The following is a 16502-nucleotide window of genomic DNA, read 5'->3' as shown; positions in this document are numbered from 1 at the left end:
ATCTGTAAGTACGTTAGGGAGATACTCGAGCTTGCTGTTGTGCACAGCGAGCACGAAGGTCTGGCGATGCCGTGGCTCGATTAGGACAGCACCAGCGGTAATAATAGTCCCAGGCACTCGGGGACGGATATAGCCGAGTACCCACTTGGTACCTACACTACCCAGCACCTTACACCGTCCTAAAGGGCCCCCTTTATTGAATATTTATTCATTCTGGTGCATACAGCTAATTTCCAGTCGAATTAGACCCGCCATCAGGTGTAGCTGTCACGTCTAATTAGCCTGGTTACGTGGGAACTACAGGTGTTTAATACTGGGTCAACTCATATCTACACTACATTCTTTCCACCTATCCTCTACTCTCAGGGCAGTATGTAGCATAGGTTCCTTAGGTAGTCTACTATGTATCCTACATATTTTTAATAAAATCTTCGACCTGTATTATATATAAATATGTTTTTGTGTGAAAAGATGTGTATTGTCACTTTTCACACATATATCATTTTGCTTCACATTCACTCAATACTTCATGAATCTTTCTGAAACTTCAAGGCTATCTTCAAATATATATATGAGAGGTACTACAGGCCTCTGCTCACTAAATATACCCTTGATTATCATGAAGGTCTCTTATCAGTAAAAATGTCCCCTTTACATCAGATCCCAAACTTCCGCACTATATGTAGCTGATCTTGGTCATGAAAAGCAGGTATATATGCTACACTAATTGTATATGAGCAGGTTGGATCATATGTGCAAGGGTAAGATGCTGAAAAACATCAAAAACATCAAAAATGTGATTTTCTATGTTTTTGTTCCTGTAGAAGTATCCTGTTGGTGTAATGAGCTAGCTATATGATATATATACTCCAAATATGAATAGAAATAGACCCCCTACCATGCTTGAGGTCCAGTACTGCAGGAAAACCTTTCACAGGGGGTGAACCACCAGGAGAGGGGAGATATACAACACAACAAGGTCTTGTCCTGTGGTCCTGGGCTCCTGATACATTGTTCCTACTGTTAAATAGATGCTGGGGATCATTTTTTGAAGTCTATCCACCTGGAAATACTAAAATGAGAACATATTTTGTATTTTCTCATATATATGCTATATCTATTGATGCAGAAGGCTCCAGGAGGTAAAATAAAGATGGGAATCTCTTCATGTATACTTCTAAACATGTTTAGAATAACCTGGGACACTTCCCTACCATAGGGGCAAAAATGCGAAAGTATTCTGTATCCTATTATATGTTAAATGGTCTCTGGAGGAGGAGCAGGTACATAAATGAGCAAAAAAAGTGGTCTATTATATTATATTATATTATATTATATTATACATATATATTCCAAACTACTACTTATATATGAAGGGGGACCTGTTGTGGTGTAGTGGTGAAGCTGCAGTGAGGTGGGGAGGGTGTGGGAATAATTGATATTGTGGAGATTCCAAAAATGGTCAATGTTTTGGGCATTATGGGGTAATTCCCACGCTGTGGGGCTAAAAATGCGGTCACATATTGGATAATCCATTTGAGCAGTGATTTGTAAGCTGGCAAGTGCCCAAAGCTTCTATAAATGATTCTCCTCAAGGATACATCCTGTTGGACAATTGGATAGTTATAGGTAAGTATGTATCGGTATTTATGGACTGTTGTCCATTCAAGATGTATTAATATAGCGCTATGGGCTGACCATGTAGCTTTTTGCTGGAGTCAGTCCAGTCAAATATCTTCCAGACATCATCAGGAAAAATTCAGGTCACTATATAGTAGCCAGGGTAGACCGTGTAGCTTAGTAGCCAAGTCCCTTCTATATAGTATGTGAGGCAAATATGTAGTACTACGTAGTACTATATAGTGCTATGTAGAACCGGGTAGTGCTACTATGTACTACCATAGTTCCCTTAAGTTCTACTACAGGCAGCTAAATAGCACTACATAGTTCATGTAGCGCTACTACTGCCAGCTTCAAGCAGCTACATAGTCACACAGATCACATACTAGTAGTAGTAGTAGCACGCGGAATCACAAAAACAATTGAATTTAAATGCCTAATAATGAACCAGTCAGCCTATTTTACGACTTGCTAGCCTCCACGTCATCCTGCTCCTCAAGTTGGTACTCTCGGATGGCATCTTCGAATGCCGTGTCACTGATCTGGGATGCAGATGACGAGATAGTGAGGGTGTCAACACCTGCATGGAAACTTCAAAGCACGAAAGTAAGAATATCATTTTGAAAAAGAACACTGTTCAACGTACCGAGCCGTGTTGTGCAGATTGACACAAATTTTGTCGAGGAGTTTGTAAGGCGCTGTCCGCTCATCGAAGCGCTGCAACAAGCCAAAATGTCCATGGTAGACAGTTCCATAAGTAGCTGACGTGAATTTAATATCTTCCTTCAGACCTTGTAACCATTCGTCGATACAACATTTGATCTACCAGTGATTCATCAGCGCCATTAACTCGAATATAAGAACAAGAGACTCACAGTTGTAAGCACAAGAGCGATAACTTCAATGGGCATAGGATTAAAATATTTATGGTGGATGACACCTTCGTCGTGTCGATTCGCGAACCACATGACATTGATGCCAAGTTGCAGTAACTCCGTCTTGTAGATTCCCTTCTTCGACTCCCAATCCTATTAGTCCAAAGAGTTAGTACTTGAAATACCATGTAGATCATCAAAACATGTACCTTGAAAGCAAATACAGAACTGTCTTTCAAAGACTCTGCTAGATCCCTATTCTGTCGTATCACATTGTTAGAATTGCTCATCCAGAAACCGAAAAAAGACGCCGTCAGTGAACGCATTTTCATTTTGAGTTCCCCGCGAACTTGTGATGTGCAGGTCAATAGCTTCACAAAGTATGATATAGTAAATCAGTTGAAGAACACACGGAGATCAGACAACTCACCATTTTGACACCTGAAGACGTCAATTTGACATTGATGCCTTTGAGTTGACATGCCTCATGCCAGGCTGCTTTTGCCAACTGCGTCTCGACAGCAACGTTCTCAGGAAATGGCGCCTGGGAGACTATCAGACACCGGAAGATGGAGGTTGCCGTCACAAAAATCTCTTTGGACACATCATCAAAGTCGCTGGCTTTCATGCGATGGCGTGAACCATCTGAATTTTTCTTGATCTTTGGCAGTACCATGGCATTGTCCAAAGTCTTGTCAAGTGGACGCTTGGACCCTCGAGCTATTGGCGATTCAGTGATGTTGTTGTCCTTGTCGTCAGTGTGGTCTTCAGGTTGGTGGGACTCACGGTCTGTTGACTCATCCAACTTGGAGTCATCGTCGCATGGACTCGAAGTTGGAGCTGCTCGATAGTAGCAGAGGTGGATTAGTCTTAGTATACAATCAACAGACTAGACACATACCTGTGGGAGTAGCCTTGCGCATGGCACTGGCGTTGCGCGACACTGGAGGTATTTTACCAGCACTGAATGTCAGTACCTTTGATTTGGACTGGGACAGCTTGGACGGCATGTTGCAATCTGAGAACTAAATAAATTTTTATCAGTGATTATTCTGAGTTGTGTCAAAGAAAGCTGGTGAACATACCATATTTTCTTCTTCCCTATCAATGTCACTATGCAGCTCAGATGGCTCTTCCTCGAAGCTGTCAGGATCAGCATCGTAAGCAGCCCTCAGAGCTTTTTTCTTCTGTTTTTCTATCTTCTTTTCCTTGGTTTCTTGGCGATGGGTGACGTGCTGAGACTCAGAGACTGTAGAGTCGCTAGTGAGTGAGACATTCTCACTCAATATTGTCAGGACTTACCAAAGTAGTTTTCTTTTTCGGTCGGGTGTCGCTGTCGACCACTTGCGGTGCATGTCTGAGGTGGTTGTACTGGTTGCGCTGGTTGCACGTCCTTCAAATTTGCGTGCTTTGAGGGTTGCTCGTCCTTCGATTTTGCATGCTTTGAGGGGACCTTGTGACTGGTAGCCATGGTTGTCTGAACACAAGGGAACATTAGCTCATGGTTCAGCAGATTTTAAAGCGCTATGAAAGACATAAACAAAGATATCTAAACCTTGAATTGTTTTGTTGATTCAGGGCGTGTAAAGTTCAGAGCTAAAGGTGCGATCAACAGACGGAAAATGATAAAAGCAGCGAGCTTACCGTTACTACATTGCAATATTTTCCCTACCATGGTTATCTCAGTCCACAAGCGGTATGGAGTCTGCATCAAACACTCACTGGCTTGCTCTGACAAATTGTACAGTCCAGTGTCACCAGCCATAGGCGACAAAACCACTACTTGTAAAAATGGAGATGTTATTGTCAAAAGGTTAGCTGCATGTCTTCATCACAGCCCCAATGCTCACCGGCTTGCAGGCCCAAGCTCAATGAGCCTATGTATCCGCTTCCTCCGCCGTTTCGCCAAACACCCAGCCCTGTCATGGTTGGTCAGTCCTACTTGCAAAAACTAATTACAGAGCGTTGGGAGGCGGAAGTGAAGCATTGCAAGCATGCAAAAAAATTGCAGCTCTTGGAAATGGTGCCGGGTCCAGCTCTTACCTTACTGCAAGCAAACTTGCGAAGACTCATTGTAGAGCGGTGGGAGGCAGAAGCAAGGCGTTGTGAGCAGGCCAAACGGGCACAACTTTTAGAGTTAGTGCTTGCCGCCCATGGTATATTGAAACTAGTGTAGTGTGGCATAGTAACCAGGGCGACTGAGAAATCCTCAAAGGGGAGAGTCGTACGACCTCGATGTCATCCATTTGTACCACCTCAATGTCATCCGTTGGATCCACCGTGACAAGCCTGAGGCCTGAAGTCGCTGTTCTCGAGTCGTATGACCTCGATGTCATCCATTGGATCCACCGTGACAGGCCTGAAGCGCACACCAGATCGGTTAAATGGTGTAGTGTGCCGGCAGGGCCTGCCTTTAAAGAAAATCATCAAAAAAATATTACAAAGTTAGCAAGCAACCCACTCCCACTCACCATGCCTCACTGCGGATTCTGTGCCAAGGAGATGCCCACATTGGGAGGTGTCAGAAAACATATCACAGGACGCCCTGACTGTAGAAGGCAGTGGGAGCTGCTGGTCGAAAATCAAAATGACATTGGCACACCTCATTTAAACCAAGCCGACACCCACACTGACTCGTATTCCCCCCATCGCCAGTCACGCTCTGAGTCTTCCAATCCCGATGCAGACATCCCAGCAGCACCAAAACATCGGCAGGTGACCATTGAGGAGGTTGAAGACGAGGACCATGCGCAATATTTTGAACAATGTGTTGGCGCTAGCCAAACACTGCGTGAAGGACAAACCAGCTTTGAGAGGTTTCAGCAGTATAAGGAGTGTATGGGCGAGGACAAATGGGCTCCTTTCAATGATGGGTACGTACCAATCATTGCCTGTCGCATCTGCAAGGCAATTAACATCAGGTCGTAAGGGAGGAATGGGGACTCGCCGAATGGCTTGTTAAAAACCTTGGCCAGACTCGAACAGACGAGTTTCTGAAATTACCGATAGTAAGTTTAATGTTGAAATTTGAAGAATTTGTACTCACCGTGGCGATAGACACAAAACAGAACGAAACCTTCTTTTCACAATAACAGATCTTTCCTCCAGAAAGTCAACAAGCTTCCACATGCAGCAGCCTGGAGTTGCAAAAAGGTTAAGGTCCAGGGAAATAAAACAGATGAGAAGGGCCAGACGCTGCACGAAGAAGTCGAAGTCTGGATGCGAGATCCTGTCAAGTGCATCAAAGACCTCATTGGAAATCCATTGTTCCACAATCACATGGTGTACGCACCTGCACGAGCATACAGAGACCCAGCAGGACTTCACTGAGTGATTGACGACATGTGGATGGCTGACTGGTGGTGTGACAAGCAAGTAAGTACACCCAGAAAAGCGAAAATAATAAGTACTTACCTATGGTGTCTAGAAACTGTTGCCGAAAGGTGCGACAATCGCACCCATAATTCTTGCTTCTGACAAAACTTGTCTGTCGCAATTTCGAGGTGATAAATCGGCATGGCCCGTGTACCTAACCATTGGCAACATTGCAAAAGAGAAGAGGCAGCAAACATCAGCGCGAGCAACAGTCCTTATAGGATACTTACCTGCTGGAAAACTTGATTGTTTTACTTCTGATGCGTGCTCCCTTGCTGGTTACAGGTTTTCCACCACTGCATGTCCTTGCTCCTCAAACCCCTCGTTGCTGCTGGTCGAAATGGTGTTGAGATGGTCTGCATGGACTCATTAATCCGTCAAGTCTTCCCCATCCTTGCTGCTTATGTAGCCGATTTCCCGGAGCAATGTCTTGTTGTGTGTTGTAAAGAAAATTGGTGTCCGAAGTGTTTGGTCGCTGCTGATGAACGAGGGGATCTGTTGACTTCAATGATGCGGGACCCTGAGGTGACAAAAGATATATTAGAGAAGCGGAAGAATGGTCAGCATCCAATTCAATTTGACGACAACGGGTTACATGCCGTCTTCAACCCATTCTGGGCAAATCTCCCTCACGCCGACATCTTTCTTGCCTTCATACCTGACCTCCTCCACCAGGTCCATAAAGGTGTCTTCAAAGACCATTCAGTGAAATGGTGTCTTGAAATTGTCGGTGAAGATGAAATGGACTCACGCTTCAAAGTAATGCCAGATTACCCTGGACTTCGGCACTTCAAGAAAGGTATTTTGACTGTGAGACAGTGGACGGGTACAGAACATAAAGAGATGCAACGCGTCTTTGTTGGTCTGCTGGCTGATACTGTCCCAAGGTAAAGTTTAGTAAGCCATGCTGCTGACATAATCATTGATTTCATTTGCTAGTCAAGTCTTAGTGGTTGCGCGAGCCATTCTAGACTTTTCTTATTACGCACAACTTCGAATGCACACTGTTGATTCCCTCGATGGTCTGGAGAGCGCGCTTGCGGTGTTTCACACCAACAAGGACATTCTTCAAGAGCTTGAAGTTTGCGATCACTTTAATATTCCTAAACTCCATCAAATCTCACACTTCATTAAGTCAATCACTCTATTTGGTTCCACTGATGGTTTCAACACTGAGCTTCCCAAATGTTTACATATTGATTTCGCCAAAGACACCTATCGTGCCAGCAACAAATGCAACTACGAGGAGCAAATGGCCTTATGGATTCAACGGCAAGAAGCCGTATTCTTGGATAGTACTTACCTTGATTGGTTGTCAGAATGCTCTCAGTCAGCCACAGTGTCCAGTCGCACAGATCCCAACCATGAACATGACTTGGATTCAGACTCAGATGCCGAGATTGAAGAGTTGCGCAGCGCTGCCCCCACAAACGCAAGTCCGTCACTTCCTATTGATGTGGTCCATGTTCTCGCCAAAACTGCTGCACACCCTTGGCAGTCTGTTGATCACCTCGTCACTGCACATGGTGCCACCATGTTCCTCCCTGCCCTCAAATCTTTCCTGCATGAGCACATGCCACGCAACAACATCATCCCCGGTCCACATGACCGGTTTGATGTTTATCAACAAGTCGTCATTGTTACTCCCCCTGATCCACACGCCAGTGACTTGCCAACGCGGTTGCACATTAGAGCGACACCTGAAGTGCAGCCTGGTCCTGGCCGAAAACCTGGGACCCCCACTAGATTTGATATGGCACTGATAAGTGATGGTGTTAGGACGTGTCATATCCCGTATTCCGGACCTACATCCAATAATATTCCCACGCCTCATCCGGACCTTCGGATATCCTATCCATGTCTGCAGTCCTCTATCCATCTGGATCCCTGCACCTCCGCACAAACTCAAGCTTGGGTACATTCTCCTCTTTGCAGGCCTTCTTGAAGAAGGCATGAGCTTGAGGCGATTTTCATATCTAAGAATCTCAATCAGTAAGAGCATAGGATAAGGATAAGGTTAATAATGTACCTGCTCTATAAGTGCAAGCACTTTGCCAAGTGAATCACCAGTGTTAAACTCATCTTCGTGGTCACCGTCACCGTTAACTCCCAAGGTTGCAAGCTCCTTGTTTAAGATGTCGAATTCAGCATCATCTCCCTTATCAAGTGCCTGATGGGTCTTCTTCGTCACCGCATCTACAAAGTGTCGTGCCGCGAGGTTCAGGATGTGTTCCTGGCATCTAATGCCATGTGTGGCAGGTATCCATTGGCTCAATGTGCTTGAAACTGAGCTGCTCATGATGTAACTCCCATTGCAGGGGTTTATCATCCAGGTTCCAAATGTAATGGCCAGTGACGGAGAAAAATGGGTCACCGATAATTGAAGTCCAAGAGTCAAACATCATGGAAACTTTACTATCAACCTTTGCGAGACGTTCACGTATGACGTTGACTATAGCTAATGCGCGTGCCTTGATGGTCTCAGTAAGCTTGGTGCAGTGAGGTATGTCTCTCTCAGTAAGGCCAGGCCAAACATAGCAAAATAAGTTTCGGAAGGCTGGTTTGTCGACCAGCTGCAGCGCTTTGTCTTCGGTCACAATAAGTTCCATTATGTACTCCAGGAGTCCTTCCTTGGTAAATGTAGGGACCTTGGTGATGAGGATCATATCAAGGGTGGATTGTCTGGACAGAGCCGGATCCTCACTAGTCAGAATGGCTCGAGGGTGCATAGTAATCCCTGCCGCTTGGCAGCGAGCCTTGTAGAACTGAAAGTGGTTTTTTTTACTAATAGATATCAGCAAAAGTAAGAGATGTCATTGAAAGAACATACCGGCTGATGTGTGTCCACAGTGTAGAGATACCTCCTCGAAATACATGCTTACTCTCAGGTTCACCAGCGTCCCTACCAAACATTAGCAGAACACAATACACGCAGTTCTAATTACATACTTGCAAGGGTTGCATACCCAGTGTGTTTCATGGCGGGTGAAGACAGTGCAAATGTCAGCGGTACGTTCAGTCTTTGGCAAAGTGGCTTGGATGGCATCCTCAGGTTTGGTTTCAGCTTCGACTTCAGCTTCGGCTTCGGGCTGGTCCTCCAAAGGATCAGTGTCATGACCAGTGTCGTTGTCATCAAGGCTATCCTCATCTGATAATAGACATGAAAAAACCTTTTTGTGAGCCGGTTGAAGTTGAAGTTCAGTAGCGCTAGACAATGCACGTTTGCGGTTTGTTGAGCTGGTGGAGGTCGAGGTTGAATAAATGTTTTCAGCATCCCGGAGGTGAGCAGATGGCTTAGAGGTCTGAATGGATTGTCGAGCACCAGCTGTAACTGGTGTTGGTTTGCGCCCAGTATTCAGTAGCATAGAGAAGGCATCTTGAGGAGGATTAGTAGATGATGATGGCTGGGGGGCAGACAATGTGGTGTCAAGGGGGACAGAATCATCAGGATCGTGGTAGAAGATGATGTCCTTGGCATCCTTGAGAGAACCGTCAGCATTGACAGCGCATGAGTCTGAATGAGCCATGTTGAATATATTGCTTACCTGCTGAGGCTTGCACATTTTATGTGCAAGCAAATCAGACAGCCGGTGGACAAACAGCCGGTGGAGGATCGTAATAGCATCGTAGGGTGTTGGTATGATAAGGATCTGGGTGAGGACATGGTCATTACGAGCACAACGCTCACACTGTTCAGTTTTAACAGTGCATGTCATGACTTACCTTGTCAATGAGCCTCTGCATTTGTCGGAAACAAGTAAGTATCAAAGGTCGAGAATCTGTGAGGCCAAGGCGGATCATCGAAGGCAGTGTCAAAACATGCTTCGACAATGTGGCAGAACTTCTTGCGGTTCGGGGAAGGTTCGAACCAACATAGAACCGTTCGGGCAAATGGTGGACCGCGAACCTCACTCAGGTCTGGTCTGCCCCAAATCATGGATCACGGACCAAATCAAGGCCGAACCTGACCATTGGTCAGGTTCAGACCGTGGTTCTGGACCGATCCACGGCAGCACTAGTTGGATAGGGTTTGTAGTGATGATTTGGGACCTTGGAGGAATAAGAGCTGTGATCATACTTAACACCAGTGTGATCTGCTATAGCGGCAGGCATGATGTATGCTGGATGGGTGTTGCCTTTGTCACAGTGGCACTGTGAGGCTGGCAAGACTTCGAATTTCAAGAGATAATGGTGCCAGTTTACGGCAAGTGCCAAGGATCAACAGGAGTCAACCTGATAACTAGCATGGAATAGGGTCAATAGTGACTTGAAGATGTCAGGACTAAAGCTACTTGCTACTACCACTTGATCATGAATGTTAACATTGAACGTTGAACTGTCACAGCTGTATTGAGTCAACAAACTACCTCTAGGCAATCAAGCATCTTACTCAAGAGCTGTGGGAAATTATCTGATCAGTTTGAAACAGAAAATGCTCCTCAGTTGACTGATGCTTGCTTGCACTCGTACAACGTCTAAGTCTTTGAAGCGAACTTCAATGTACTCACTTGCACCCCGGTTCACGTGTTCATGTATCAATGCCATCTGACTCTGATGATTGATTTGGTGTGTTCGTTTGTGTTAAGCTTATGATTGTTCGCTGCTATAGATGAATTATTGTAATTATCCCAAACTTTGTCAGTGAAAATAATAGAATTACTTGGCACACACATCCAACATCTGGTGTGACATCGTACACAAACAGCAGGGAGTCATTTTCTGTCAACAATTATCTTCAAAGCACGATGTGGCAACGACCTCCTTGATTCTCTCCGATTGGACAGACGTGGGTGCTGCATTAGGGAGTTCGGGAAAATTGACCTCCGTCTGCATGATGGGCTTGATATCACTCAGTCTGAGACGTCGAATCCGATACCGTCATCAGGCCCTTCAGACGAAATTGGAAGACAATGTTCAATGTATTCCTATAGGGCAGGGCATTTTAGTAAGATCACCTACACCCCAGACTGCTGGCATGTACTCACACGTGCTTTGACCCAGCTGTTCACTGCAACAATGTGGATTGGTTTCTTCATTCTCATTGCATGATTGTACATCTTTGCATAAGTTGCAAAAGCTTTAAGACACGCTGGACATTGGAAAGTGCCATCGTCCTGGCAGGCAACAATGACAGATACTTTGGGATGCTCAAAGAACTTGAACCGGCAATACACCGAATGGAATTGCACATTAGACTCGTAACCAGTCTGGACTACGTCTTTGATATTAATATTGTTAAGTGTTTGACATAGTCAGACTGGTTGATCTTGGTGAAATTTGGCAGGAGAAGCGAGGAGTTTGAAATTTCACACATGCTGGTGATGCCGGTGTAGGTAATTGTTGTGTCTGTACAGCATTGACCTGCTTCAGCAAAGTATTGTATGCCTTTCAAACATTATAGTCCATCGAGCAACAGTACTTAACGTCTAGTAGGACGATAGAATCATCTCTTTTCATGCCTTTCACCTGCCCATGCCACAATATCAGCCACCTGTTGAGCCTTTGATTTGGACTGTCAATCCTTCAAGCCTCGACATTGACGAAAAAATCCTTGGAGTCCTACAAATCCTTCGTGGGCTTCACATGACAGTTATGGACCTCATGTTGCACTCTATCTCACACAAGGTCTCCATGCTACCTTGGAGAGAAGCTTTTTGATGGAGTCGACCATAGGAATCACTATGTGACTGATATTGGGGCGATTGGTGGTCAGCATGAAGGTATCTGTTAAATCCTTCAAAAGATCCAGCAATTTCATGATTCGTTCGAGTATTGGCTGTGGCAAAGTTGCCAAGAAGAGGGCGACAGGAACATCAACTGGGAGTTGCAGCAGTACTTCAGCGAGCTTGCCATATGCTGCATGGAATGCAAGCTTCTCGCCTGCCTTGGGTTCTCCAGCCATGATAATGAAATGAGCCTCGTCAATGAAAAAAAAACCAATCCGCTTGACGAAATTCAGATCCTTCAGCAGCAGCGCAAGATGTGGAATATGTCCACCTTCAGGAAAGAACTGCTCTGGTATGACGAGAAGGTTACAGAAAGCTCCTGCAGACACGCGCTGCAAGAAATGTCAGGTTAATGGCATCTCAGAGTCTACAACTACTTCACATACACTCCAGAGAGTCTGGTCATGTGGTGTATCGTGATTAATGGTGATGGAAAGAATACCATACTGCTCGAACTCGTGAACCTGTGATTCACAAAGACAGATTGAATGTCTTAATAGAGTGATAATAATTATAAAACTGTATCTTCCACGTACGTGGTCTCGCTGCAGCAATTTCAGAGGGGTGACTGTGATGGCTATCTTGTTGGGAGAAAGCAGCAAAGGGAGAATCATAGCAAGGGTTTTTCCAGAACCTGTCGCAGCTCGAAGTACAACATGTCTTGCAGAAAGTAACGATATGAGGCATCTGAGTTGAAACAACTTCGGACATTGTGATCCTTGGGAAATAAGATCGAGTCGTGAGAAGGCCTCAAGAACTTGCTGGTGTTGTGTCATTGAAAGGGCACTCATAAAGTCCATCAGGAGATCTTCAATCGCATCTCGAGCAGCGAGTGATAAAGGTTGTATGGAATTCATGGTTGAAACTTAACATAGCATATAGTCTGAACAACGGTAGACACATAAGTTGTACTACATATGATCAAGTATCGCCGGCACGACCGGCATCTACTAAATTTCAAACTCCTCGCTCTGCCTGCCAAATTTCTCTGAGATCAACCAGCCTGGCTATGCCACTCGACTTGTCCGTGGTATTGGTAAGCCAGGCTGGTCACGAGCCTAATTGCACATGATGAGTTTCCAATTTGCTGACATCTATGCAGCAAATGGTACAATGATCATTGCTCTCTGACATCTTCGCAGGTAGATTGTTTGTGAAGAAAACAAAGTAGTGTCATGTCTTAAAAGCTTCAGGTCTCTTCAGATTTGTAATCATACCGTACGGCAGGTTGTGGCTAAGATCTTCCTTTGCGTCTAGTGACTGACAACTTTCATGACATCATTCCCTGCTGCTTGAGTTTCTCAAAATCTTCTGCATCAACTCTTGCTTGTTGCTTTTGTGAAATTGCGTGTCAAACCTTACTCCGGGTGTCTTGACCTCGGACGGCTTGCCAACTGCCTACAATAGATCTGTGACAACCCACTTTTGTTTCACCTCAGCTAACTTCTTCGCTTCTCTCCTCACACGAACCCAGTGCACCATGATCAATCTCGTGATCCCTTAGATGTATGTATGTATGTCTCTTTATCTTGTTTATTTCACATTTGATGCGACAGTTGCAGTTCTCTGCTACCTTGCCCCTGCCCCATCCTCTCTCTGGGCACACCTCAACCCTGGGACACTCACATGAATTCTGGCGAGAATGTGAGTTTTCATTAAACTGTTATCACACTTTCAACTAATGTCTTTCAGTCTCGATTACCGCCAACCACTCGATCGTCCGCCACCCCACCCGCCACATTCGCAGCACGCATAACCCACCTATCATCCTGGTGGCCTGTTCATGGAGGTCACGCGGAGCCCCACATCATTGATGTTCCTCTTGCATAGGCTAAAGAGGCATGTTCCGTTCATTTTCTCGTTTTATCCAACATCTAATGTATGAATTTACAGCGCAACACTGTTGCGGGTGAAGACGATGATGTAGTACCCAATGAATATCTTGATCCTCTCTCACCGAACCCTGATTCGCAATGACCAGCTACTACAATACAGCCTGCCACAGGAGAGCATGGGGACAACCGGTCATGTTTCTGCTTCTAGCGTTGTGATGTTCATTTCATATAATTTAGTATTATTCACTTGCATTCAGCATTCTATGGACGTGGGTACGAAACACATCCGATGTCATATCCTCAGCTATGTATTGTTTGCCATCCTGTATGAAGATGTGCTAGATTAAGTAGCATCTATCCAGCAATCATTTTTCTGTATGATGCCTTCAGTCCCTCGTGGCCCCTCGCACGTCCAGCTCAACGCAACCCAAAGTACTCGTCGTGCCAAAGATTCACGCTCTACACCTGACGTGAAATCACAAATTTAAAGACTATGCTTCATGGGTCTTCAGTCAACTTCGCAAAGATGACTTGTCTCTAGGTCCCGGATACTACCTCGTCTCCCTCACATTCAAATACATCCCCCCCGAACTCACCTCCACAGGTAAAGGTGACTCCTTCATCTTCTACTGCGATTACATCACGACTATCTGGCATGCAGAATTGTTTCTTCTCAGCATTCATGGCGGCAAGCCCAAAGCGGGAGAGATTTTGCAGCCGGATATCATGAGTATTGGAGTAGCTGCGACTGAATAAGCGACTGAGAAACATGCTGCCTGACGGTGCCAAGGAGTGAGGACAACGTCGTGCAGAAGACTAAGAACGTGGAGGTTAAGAACGCAAAATCGAAATGATAGTGACAACATACATGTGAATGATCTGCAATGAAAAAAACCTTGGGGGATCATTATTTGGTTAGGTTAGCTATTGCTTCGAAGTATATCAGCAAGACCATTCTCATGGCAAGGATTGCATTGGCAGCTGACCTTGATGCCCATGATGCACTTGGAGTTGGATTTGGCTCTCACATGCCATGCCTCCTTGTCATTAGGACAACAGTTCAGGCACCCGAGGGAGGTAAAGTTGAGATAGATGGTAGCATTGCAGCCCTGATTGGGTTGTTGGGACTGGCACATCACAACCTGGCTGCATTCTCGGCTCTCTTCTCTCCCAGCCGAACCACTTCGACAAAAGCAGACATCGGTGCTTTGAGCACAGCAGTACTGATGATATTCTCTAGGCACTTGAGTAGTCCGTCGTTGGTGCTCAGAAGTGCCTTCAGGCTTCATCTGCGCGATAGACTTGACTTCACCCTGCAGGATAAGGAAACACTTGTGCGTGAGGTCGATTCCATGCCCCTGGAGAACCGTCTGGACCTCGGTGTACGAAACCAGCCGTGAGTTAAGGGTGTGCCAAGAGGTATTGAATTTGGTCGCTGTGCATGCGACAATGAGCGAGGAGTTTGGGACAGCACTGTGTGTGTCGGCTCCAGGCTGGGGGTCTGAATAGATTAGCTCAGTTCAATTAGATGAGTGAAGGTACATACACCTGAAATATGGCGGAATAAGAGTCTGTGACAGATTCCATTCAAATTAAGGGATAAATTCTTAGTATGGAATACAATTTGGTCTACACCAAGATTCATGATCAAAACCTGAAAAGGTCTCCAATTGGTTCTGAACCCAGATTCATTGGGGTTGAATTTTATTTACACTAAGCTAATGAGCCGCATGATATCTAGCGTCATCACAAGCGACGTGTTCTTCTGTTTGAGCTTGGCTCGAATATCTTCCACCACTGTGGATAGTAGTTTTGGTGAAATTCACTGGAAAATCCACTGGTGCTGAATGTTTCAGAGTAAGTTTCACTGAAACTGCATGAGTTAATTTCATTGGAGCGCTGATTCTGAATTTCAGCTGATCATCCTCGCTTCAGCACCACCCTTTCAGTGGAAATTTTACTGAATCAGATTCAGCTCTGTGTGTTCTAACCGCCTTCCTAACATGGTAATTTATTTGGTGTTCTCGTGCCAAGCGCCACTGCTTCTTCATAGTATGTATGTTTTTTTTTGGAAAAGCGAGTCTATTATATAGCAACTAACACTGTCTGGCCCTACATAAACACTTATAGCAACGCCTAGGTGTTGTCCGAGGGAAAATGCTACTTATGCACACTCTACGGTTGTAGAGTAGTGTGGGACTCTGTATACTACCTGGTTTCCTCATTCTGTGGGGGCCTGCGTAGTTTAATACCCACTAAAACCTCTAGGGTGGTCACCCAGTCATTTTGGGGGGGGTGCATTTTGATCTTGGTCAATTACGTCAGCCCATGTGTTCTGGACTTTAGTTACTGTTTTCGTGTTCTGTCTATTTTTACTCGCTATTACTCTATCCATTTGTAGACATTTATCTATGGTGTTTGACCATCTTTGCGCTATCATGCCGATGTTGTGGGTTGCGTCTCTTATGGTGTGTTCACACCACAGTACCCATATGAGGTAGGCTGATTCAGACAGGAGGATGCGGTGTAGTCTCATTGCTCCATGTCCTGGTGTGTTCCCTGCTATGTTTTTTGGGTTGTCCCTACCCTGTGCGGGTAGGGGTGTGATAGAGCCGCAGCCTAGTATAAGGCCTAAAGAGATGTCTGGCCAAGGTCCGTGTTTGACTGGCCATAAGTTCTTTGCTAACTCCCAGATTTTTCTTCTAGAGGAGTTGTTACACTGTGTTAGGATGTGTTCCATCGAGTCAGTTCCCTCCCCGCACATTTGGCATATCGTGCGGTATTCGTAGGTGGGAATCTTTGACCAGAAGTTGCCGATTTTGAAGGTGTTGTTAAGTACTTTATACAGGAACGTTTGGATTTTTTTGACAGGTCTTTATTCCTGCATCCTTTCCAGATAGTGTTATCGGTTTCTCGGTTTGACAACCCAATTTCCATGGTATTTCGAGCATTCTCCAGGAGGGACATTGTTGTTCTCTTGGTTCTTACGTTAGTATTTCGTGTTATTCCCTTGTATGCAAGTTTTTGCATTATTGCTGTTAACTTTGCAACTTGTAGGTTGAAGTTCTTCG

General features: G+C 45.2%; 5 protein-coding genes across 5 annotated transcripts; 1 reads left to right on the top strand and 4 right to left on the bottom strand.

Annotated features, from left to right (window-relative positions):
* Positions 1–2235: 2235 nt before the first annotated feature.
* Positions 2236–3198, bottom strand: F5891DRAFT_961815 (uncharacterized protein; the record flags this gene model as incomplete). The annotated part of the gene is made up of 4 exons (XM_041375846.1): positions 2236–2442; positions 2496–2648; positions 2705–2866; positions 2926–3198. Coding segments are annotated over 4 exons (795 nt in total), but the record flags the coding sequence as incomplete, so codon positions are not given.
* Positions 3199–4967: 1769 nt separating this feature from the next.
* On the top strand, positions 4968–7815 carry F5891DRAFT_1131006 (uncharacterized protein; the record flags this gene model as incomplete). Its single annotated transcript, XM_041364604.1, has 8 exons — positions 4968–5368; positions 5425–5503; positions 5553–5777; positions 5868–5870; positions 5923–6081; positions 6156–6757; positions 6810–7329; positions 7369–7815. 8 exons carry the CDS (start codon positions 4968–4970, stop codon positions 7813–7815), a joined length of 2436 nt encoding a protein of 811 aa, XP_041219861.1.
* A 945-nt stretch (positions 7816–8760) lies between these two features.
* F5891DRAFT_985168 (uncharacterized protein) lies at positions 8761–9983 on the bottom strand (the record flags this gene model as incomplete). The annotated part of the gene is made up of 5 exons (XM_041377556.1): positions 8761–8772; positions 8837–9349; positions 9416–9559; positions 9594–9608; positions 9858–9983. 5 exons carry the CDS (start codon positions 9981–9983, stop codon positions 8761–8763), a joined length of 810 nt encoding a protein of 269 aa, XP_041219860.1.
* Positions 9984–11736: 1753 nt separating this feature from the next.
* Positions 11737–12441, bottom strand: F5891DRAFT_928440 (uncharacterized protein; the record flags this gene model as incomplete). The annotated part of the gene is made up of 3 exons (XM_041373914.1): positions 11737–11928; positions 11983–12060; positions 12133–12441. Coding segments are annotated over 3 exons (579 nt in total), but the record flags the coding sequence as incomplete, so codon positions are not given.
* Positions 12442–13774: 1333 nt separating this feature from the next.
* On the bottom strand, positions 13775–15076 carry F5891DRAFT_985166 (uncharacterized protein; the record flags this gene model as incomplete). The annotated part of the gene is made up of 5 exons (XM_041377555.1): positions 13775–13896; positions 14028–14100; positions 14418–14932; positions 14978–15002; positions 15053–15076. The coding sequence occupies 5 exons, from the start codon at positions 15074–15076 to the stop codon at positions 13775–13777; spliced, it is 759 nt and encodes a 252-aa protein (XP_041219858.1).
* Positions 15077–16502: the final 1426 nt, after the last annotated feature.

Source organism: Suillus fuscotomentosus, assembly GCF_016647785.1.
Source record: "Suillus fuscotomentosus strain FC203 chromosome Unknown F5891scaffold_82, whole genome shotgun sequence".
In the NCBI taxonomy this organism is placed as follows: domain Eukaryota; kingdom Fungi; phylum Basidiomycota; class Agaricomycetes; order Boletales; family Suillaceae; genus Suillus; species Suillus fuscotomentosus.
The sequence above is the reverse complement of the archived record's forward strand: the minus strand, read 5'-3'. Positions and strand labels throughout refer to the sequence as shown.